The sequence below is a fragment of the Coturnix japonica genome, chromosome 3 (assembly GCF_001577835.2).
Source record: "Coturnix japonica isolate 7356 chromosome 3, Coturnix japonica 2.1, whole genome shotgun sequence".
In the NCBI taxonomy this organism is placed as follows: domain Eukaryota; kingdom Metazoa; phylum Chordata; class Aves; order Galliformes; family Phasianidae; genus Coturnix; species Coturnix japonica.
In genome coordinates, this window is record NC_029518.1 from 44,726,399 (window position 1) to 44,734,260 (window position 7,862).

The 7,862-nt window shown below is 45.6% G+C and overlaps 1 protein-coding gene across 2 annotated transcripts; it reads right to left on the reverse strand.

The window, feature by feature from the left end:
- Nucleotides 1-297: 297 nt before the first annotated feature.
- Nucleotides 298-6,050, reverse strand: FBXO5 (F-box protein 5). 2 transcript variants are annotated; one of them, XM_015858231.2, is made up of 5 exons: nt 5,938-6,050; nt 3,706-4,427; nt 2,942-3,032; nt 1,786-1,947; nt 524-880 (listed from the first exon to the last, which is right to left on the reverse strand). In XM_015858231.2, exons 2-5 carry the CDS (start codon nt 4,410-4,412, stop codon nt 629-631), a joined length of 1,212 nt encoding a protein of 403 aa, XP_015713717.1. In that variant the 5' UTR covers nt 4,413-4,427; nt 5,938-6,050; the 3' UTR covers nt 524-628. The 2 variants fall into 2 exon arrangements, with proteins under 2 accessions (XP_032299502.1, XP_015713717.1); XM_032443611.1 differs by lacking the exon at nt 5,938-6,050 and having other exon boundaries at nt 298-880.
- Between the last annotated feature and the right edge of the window lie 1,812 nt (nt 6,051-7,862).

A 7,862-nucleotide genomic window follows, 5' to 3' on the forward strand; every position in this document is an offset into this window, starting at 1 on the left:
TTAAGATTCAAGTAATGTAAACCATCAGAGAACATGGGATTATTAACATTCACAGTTCAAAAAACTCAGGGAAAACCTTGAAAAATTACTAAAATTTTGAGTCCCACACAATTTTATTTTAAAAGAGACTTCACTCACCTCATCTGACATTTTCACTAGAAATGCTGTTAAAAACCTAGAAGAACAAGAGTAAGCATTTAAATAAAACAGAGCTTAGGCTTCCTCCTGTTAACAATTCAAGAATGGTTTGCATTATGCCAGGAAGATAACTTGCCAAAACCATGTTGTTTTTTTTTAAATTCAGTACTTCTGTGAGGAAGTTTGGAAGTCTTCAAACACCGAGGACAGAAATCATCAGAACGACATTTAAAACGTTACCAGTACCCACATCCAGAGTTTTCTTTTCAATTTGGAATCAAGACATTTCAAAATAGTTATTTCTGAAAACTCTGAGAAACACACAAGGAAATGATAAAATTTACTTTTGCTTGTTTTTTGTTTTTGTTTTTTTGTTTTTTTTTTAAACAAGTAGAATAGCAGAAAGCATTTTTTGGTTTGGTTTCCTTTATGGAAGGATTAACGTCCTAAAAACCTTTTATGGCACATCTGACAACGCTATCAGGATGGATCACAATCGACGCAGATTCTGCTTGCTTTTCTTAGTCCCAGGGAGTGCTCCCAGTTTAAAGCTTGATTTCACTGGTTTGCCACTCATACAGTCATTGGAGCTGTGGTAGCTGCACATGCACTTTGTGCAGAAGTCAAAGCCACAGCCTTCACGATTGCACGTTGCTCTTTGCAGGTAGGAATCGTACTTTGCAGGTGAGCCACAGCGACTGCAGACTTTGAAGCTTTCAGTGTTTTTCAAGGTCTTGGCTGCCTAATGGAAGAAACACATAAAGTCATAAGTGGAAGGTAAACATTCCCCAGTGTTATTAATGTGCCACAAAATATATCATAATTGCTCTCACTCTAGCAAAAGTAACTACATGCATACTAAGTTTAATTCTGGTTGCACCAAATTCTCATAGGAGACAGGACAGTCTGCAGGTACTTTGGGCTGAATTAGAGGTATGCAGTTTGTAATTTTTTCAGCTTAAAGGACAGTCAGACTAAATTCTAAGCATTTATGTATGAAAAACAGCCCAAGTCAAGCTCTGAATCCTCCAAACCTCATCCAAGAACAGTGATTTAGCTAACCTTAAAAAGGAAAAAAATTCTAAATTCTACTGAAATTATACATCCCATTTTTCAAAAAATGAACTGGCTACTTAGTTCTTGAAACAAGAAATTGCCCACTGGAGTTGAAGTAAAACTGACAGATTCTCTTGGATTGCATAATTGGAAAATGTGTGACTCATTATAAACTCATGGGAAATAAAAGGAAATGACTACAATTCTTATGCCTGATGGAGGCCAATATTGAAGACAAAGAAAAAAATACAGAAAACACTGAGCCATTTTGATGATACCTAAACACTGGGAGGAAAAAGGTGGTGTAAAACATCCCAGTGTATTAATGTTCTCCATTTTATTTCTGTCACTCTCTTATGATAGCCTCAATAAGCAAAAGCGGACAGCTTACAATCATAGAATGGCCCGGGTTGAAAAGGACCACAATGACCATCTAGTATCAACCCCACTGCCACAGGCAGGGCCACCAGCCACTAGATCAGAATGTCCAGAGCCACATCCAGCCTGGCCTTAAGCACATCCAGGAACAGGGCAGTTACAAGTACTTCAAGCTGGAGATGCTTTACAAGTTGAACAAAAATCCCCAGTTACCTCAGAGAATTCCACGAGCCTGCTGTGATTTTTAGATGCTTTGGATCTGCTGCCTTTTTTACTCAGGCTCTTCGGTGGGGTTGCCTTCTGAACTGGAGCCAAAGCTGCTCGGTAGAGAACATACTCCCTTGTTGCAGCATGTTCTGACGTCTTAGTGCCATTCTAACAAAGAGAACACAAAAGAAACATTTAAGAGACTGTTTATGGCAACTGTTCGACTTTTTGTTTAATAGAAATCAAGAACTTTACAATTTACTTTTTTATTATAGTATCATACATATTTAAGCAGAATGTTAAATTTAGCAATGTTTTAAAGCACAAAGCAATATTTCCACATTTTTGCAGAACAGGAGTGCTTTTACACTTTCCTTCTGAAAAGTAAACTCCTCCCCACCACTGATTTTCTGTTTGCATTTCTGTACAATGGGAGGGGGAAAAATCAAGCTTTGTGAGATTAATGTTTATGTCAGTGGTGTCCAGCTGTTCCTCTATGACAGGCTGGCATCAGGAAGAAGAGAGTAGTTGACTACCTCATTTTGTGGCAGACACCAAGCCTTGTTTTATTGTCTTTTCACCTCTCAAGGAAAAAAACAAACAAAACACTTTTGGTGTTCTTAAAGAATTCTGCCTTAGTAGAGTGCTAGATATAGGACTGTAGAGCTCTATAACTAGATCTTGTATCTATTGTTCATCCAAAAAATAGACATTAATAGTAGCTCAAAGTAGTGCAAAGTTTTTTTTTGTTATTTGTGGCCAACACACTTCAGACTGCTGCTATAAAATTAGCATCTCTGAGTCTCTCTCCTTCCTGGATCACCATGAACACCAAAGCAGCAATTTTCTATGGAGTCTCTCAGTGAGCAGTGCTGGAACTGACGCTACTTTCTTCTCCTCTAAACAGGACTTGTGGAAGAACATCCACATCTCTTGGTGTAACTTCTCAGCCAACATCCCTTGGACTGCAAAAAGTAGTGTATGCACTACTAGTGACCATTAACACAAGAGATAATAGGGCGTCCTAATAGCACAAACTTTGGCACACCAGTAAAACTCTTTCCAATCTAATAACCTCTTGGATCGCTTAAGGCTGGGAAGATTCCTGGAATAAAAAAGACACACCACTGGTTTAAAATACCCTACAAGTGCAGAAACTTACAGAAAGGTTTTTCAAAGCTTTACTGTACATTTCGAATCCCCGTTTATCTTCTTGCAAAACCTTCTTCCACGTTGCGCTGACTTTGGCGAAACTGTAATGACAACACAAATATATCAGTTACCTTCTAAGAAAGTTGGAAAACTCATTACCTAATAGCAGGGATAACTAACCATGTTTCTTTCTTCCATACACAAATGGGAAACGTCAACAATAATTGTTTCGTCTTTCTAGAAAAACATACTGTCTACCAATATATCAACAATTCTTGTATTAATAGAACGGAAGGGATCTTAAGGACCATCTAGTTCCAGTCCCTCTGCTATGGGCAGGGCTGCCATCCACCAGTTCAGGCTGCCTGGAGTCCCATCCAGTGTGGCCTTGAAGGACTCCAGGGATTGGGCACTCACCATCTCTCCATGCAGCTTGTGCCAGGGCCTCACTGCCCTCTGAATACAAAATTTCTTCCAAACATCTAACCTCAACCTCCCCTCTTTTAGCTTAAAGCCATTCCTCTTTGTCCTGTCACTATCAGGCTGTATAAAACATTGGTCTCCCTCCTTTAAGCACTGGAAATCCCTCTAGAGTCCCCCAGACTCCCTTTGTGAATGAACCCACACTAGCTGTGCCTAGTGACTGCATTGTCTTCTAGGTACTTTTTAATAAGTCCCACACTAATCTCTACAATTTTGCCAGAGAATACATGTGTGTTATGTGAGAATAGGTGGTTTACTTTCCCAGTGAAATACCAAGATTGGTATACTTACTTTATTAAGTCCATTTCACCAAGATGCCTTAAGATGCTTGCTAATATATGCTTCAAGTTCTTTTGGAAGAGTTCAGCAAGAATGTCTACTCTATCTAATCCCATTTTCTTTCCAATTAAATTACGAAGTTCAAAACTTTCCCTGAAAGCAATTCTGTCAAAAGCAGTCCAAGATTTGAGATTTCTTTTACCACTTTTTTTCAAAGTTGAGCACATCACTTCTTCATAATGGCTTACAGGTAACAAAGTCTTCTTGGACAAGTGTACTTGGATCTCATTCTTCTCAAGGCAGTGTTCTGGTGTACTGCAGAAATTTCCAGCCAAGGGTAGGCTGTCCTCTTGTTCTGTTGCATCACTGTATTGGCTACTTAACATAGAGGAATAACCACTGTCCTCAATAAGTTTACTATTTTCCAGTGCCTCCATTTCATAGACTCCTTCATCAAATCTTTGGGTTACATGCTTGTTTTCTTTGTTATGTACAGGCTTTCCTTCATCTTCAGGATCTAGAATTCTGGGGGCTGCATGGTATGGTTCACTCAGTATTTTCTGATGCTCTTCAGCACAGCTTCTGCAAAGCTTTTCCTCAAAGGGTTCTTCCAGTTTAGTTTTCTCTGCAGCAGACTTTACAGGTGTGAACCCACCGTGAAGAGCCGTTCGATCAAAATCACATTTCATTTTGAAAGAGCGATTAAGGTTTGATTTCATTGCTCTGTTTGTATTCTGCAGATAATAAAAGAGAACATATTAGTGCATATCCTAAACTGCATCACAAACTCTTTCTATTGCTAAGATATGCGTTCTTTGGGAAGCATGAATTAACTTCTATCCAACTGACCCTCTGGAACCTCAAGTACGGACAATGAGTGGAACTAAAAGCTTGATTAACCGCTCAAAGCTAGAGCTTGATGCTGCATATAGCTGGAATGAGGGAACAGTGAATGCTTTACATTGTCGCCATTCCACCAACTTAGATTGGTTTCACACACCAGTGCCTCCCATTCCTGTCCTAGTGCAATGATATGATGGGGACACTTGCTCCTTGCTAACAGTAGCTCCAAAGGCCATAAGAGACAGCAGAGTGCCCAGGAAAGAGCAGAGCCAGCCCAGGGCTGCCCAAAGGACTGGCACCCCAGGGCCAGAGGCAGTGTTACTGATGCAGGCAGGCACCCTGCAATTTTGGGAAGGGAGGGAGGTGAACAGCACAGCAGAAATGAAATAGACCACGTGGATGCGTGGGGACAGAAGTAGAGCTCAAGGTGAAGTAGGGCTACAAGAGTGATTTTGGCGGGTGAGAGGTAGAGGCGCGGGGACTGGTGGCTGCCGGAGGAAATGGGGCCCGCGCTGCCCGCTCCCTCCCGCCCGCCAAGTGCGGGGCTCTTCCGTGCTGTGACCGCGGGGGGATGGGCGCGGGGAGCCAGCGTTGCTGCCCAAACCAGAGGGGAAAGCATTTCCCATATGCTTCGAAATCGCTAATGAAAGAGAGGCCCCCCACATACGAGCCGGCATTTAATTTAGGGAATTCAGGTAACTTCAGTAGATTGACAAATACTATTCAAAAAAAAAAAAAAATAGAAACCTTTCAAGGCTCTTCGGAGAAAAACCCACTTCTCCGTACGTACGTGCCGAGGAAGAATGAACGAATCCTCCTCTGCCACTGAACAACCAAAACCAGAGGCAAGACGTGCGGCCCCCTCACCCCTTCCCCCGCCACGAGCTCTCAGGCCGGGCCCACACCCCGCGCTGTCAGCGAGCGGCTCCAGTTCGGCTGGGGGCAGGGACGCGCGCTTTCTTTCCCCAAACCGGCGGCTTTTCCCCCAAAATGGTGGTAGCGGGGCGGCAGCGGATACCTCCCATCGGCGGCGCGGCCCCGCGGACGGGAGGGAGACAACGGCGGATCTGCCCTCCGCTGGGATGGGCTCATTGCCGCATGGCACAGCCCGACCCCAGAGCGGCTGGAGTGCGGCGGGCAGCGTACCGCATGCGGCGCGGAGGCAGGACCGCGATTTCCATTAATCACTATCCCATCTCAGTGCCGTCAGTAAGGAGAAGCAGGCAGGGCTCAGAGACCCCCATCCCCAGGCCCCTAATTCATCCCAGAGCAACTCGGCCCGCGCCCCCCACCCCACCGCCCCATCCATCCTCAGTACCCAGCAATTCACACCTCATTACCCCCAGTGCGGCTCCCGGCCCGGCGCTACCCCGCCCCGAGCGCCCCGCAGCCGGCGCTCACCTGCAGCGCTGCAGCCGCCGCGTCCCGCGAGCTGAGAGTGCGCGGCCGAGCTCACCGGGTACTTTTAAAAACTTTGAATTTGGTACCAAAAGAGCGCCAGCCAATTGAACGCCGCCTGCTCCGGCCAATCTGCCAATGGGGAGGAGGAAAGGAGGCGGGGGCCAATCCGAGGAGCGGCGAGCGGAGCCGCCTCCTTCCCCGCTTTCCCTCCTCGGCAGGCGGGGAGAGATGAGAGTGGTCGGGCGGTGGCGCGGGCGCGCTCCGCAGAGGTGTGGCCGCCAGCGTTACCCGCTCGGCAGCGCTCGCCCCTCGGCCCCGGCAGCGCGGGAGTCGCGTAGAGCGCGGTCTCCGCTCGACTCGCGGTCTCTGCTCGACCCGCTCCCTGTCTGCTTCCTGCCCGCGTGGAGGGCATCTCACTGCCTGTTTAAATGAATGTGATGCTGCAACGCTGCATCTGAGCGCTATTGCTGCCTTCCTCCGTCTCCATTCACTTTCAAATGGGTGTGTATAGGACAGTCATAGCATCTCTCTGCGTGCACACGGTGTGAATTCACCACCAGTGAACTCTCCCAGGGAAGAACATGTCACATAAAGTACGCCTCATCACCTCTTCCCCACCGTTAACACAGGGATGAGAAGGATTTCTTTTAAAGTATATGGATGCCATCAGTTGCTGGCATCTTGAGAACGGACTGGATATAAGGAGGTACCCCACCACCCTTATAGCGCCATCTCATAGCTCAGAAAGGCCACGAGTGCAGTGACACTATGGGGGTTACTCTTAAAGTAATGCCTCCATTAATGCCCCCCCCAAAAAAAACCAGCACCCACTGACATTCAATCAATGATTGCTGAATGTTGATGGCCACCAACCAGTGGATGTGAGCACAGTGAGGGTTGGATAGTGTTTCAGCAGTGGGAACAGCAGGTCACCTCTGCTCTTGTTCACTGCTGCTAAATGTGCATAGTTAAATGGTGGTGACTATGTTGAAAAATAGTGTTTTGTAGTTGAGAATTTGCTCTATCAAATAGTGTTACTGTGCACTTTGCATCTGTTGTAGTTGCCCTGGAAATAAACAGGAGGCATAACTTTCAGAGCAACCTACTTACAAATCTTGCATTAAAACAAATACAGAGCATAAAAGAGACTTCAAGCCTTTATGGCATAAAGTCTGCACTGGTAGACCAAAGAGATCCCCACACTATGTTACAGTGAGGTTTAACAAGGCCAAGTGTGATGTGTTTCATTTGTGTCGAGGCAATTCCAGATATGAGAACAGACTGGGAGACAAACTCAAAAGCAGCTCTGTGGAGGATTTGGGGACTCTGATGGACAGAAAGCAGTACATGAGCCAGCAGTGTGCTCTTGCAGCCCAGAAGGCCAGCTGCATCACAAGAGGGATGGCCAGCATAGAAAGAATGGTGACTGTCTCACTCTACTCTACCCTTGTGAGGCTCCATCTGGAATACTTCACATAAGCCTGCAGATACCAACACAGGAGGAATGCAGAGCTGCAAGAATAGGTCCAGAGGAGCCCACAAAGGACTGGAGCACCTCTCCTACAAAGAATGGTTGAGGGAGCTGAGCTTGTTTAGCTCGAAGTAGGCTTGGGGAGATCTTACTGTGGCCTTTCAGTACTTGAAGAAAGCTTACAGGCACGAGATGTACTGACATTTTACACATTCTGAAAGCAACAGGATAAGGGGGAACAGCTTTAAGCTGAATTAAAGTTAATTTAGGTTAGATGTTAGGAAAAAAATTTTTTACTCATAGGATGGTGACAAGCTGGAATAGGTTGCGGTTGCCCAGAGAGGCTGTGGATGCCCCATCTCTGGAAGGGCTCAACGCCAAGTGGGATGGGACCTTGGGCAGCCTGGTCTAGCGGATGACAACACTGCCATGGCAAGGGGTTGGACCTGGATGA

What these genes read in the sequence shown, in the direction of transcription:
- FBXO5 (XM_032443611.1), bottom strand. Translation starts at nt 4,412, where the DNA reads ATGAAATCAAACCTTAATCGCTCTTTCAAAATGAAATGTGATTTTGAT. An exon ending in GGTGAAATGGACTTAATAAA is followed by an intron (nt 3,033 to 3,705) that starts GTAAGTATACCA and finishes TTGTCATTACAG; the next exon opens with TTTCGCCAAAGTCAGCGCAA. An exon ending in GGCTCGTGGAATTCTCTGAG is followed by an intron (nt 881 to 1,785) that starts GTAACTGGGGAT and finishes TTCTTCCATTAG; the next exon opens with GCAGCCAAGACCTTGAAAAA.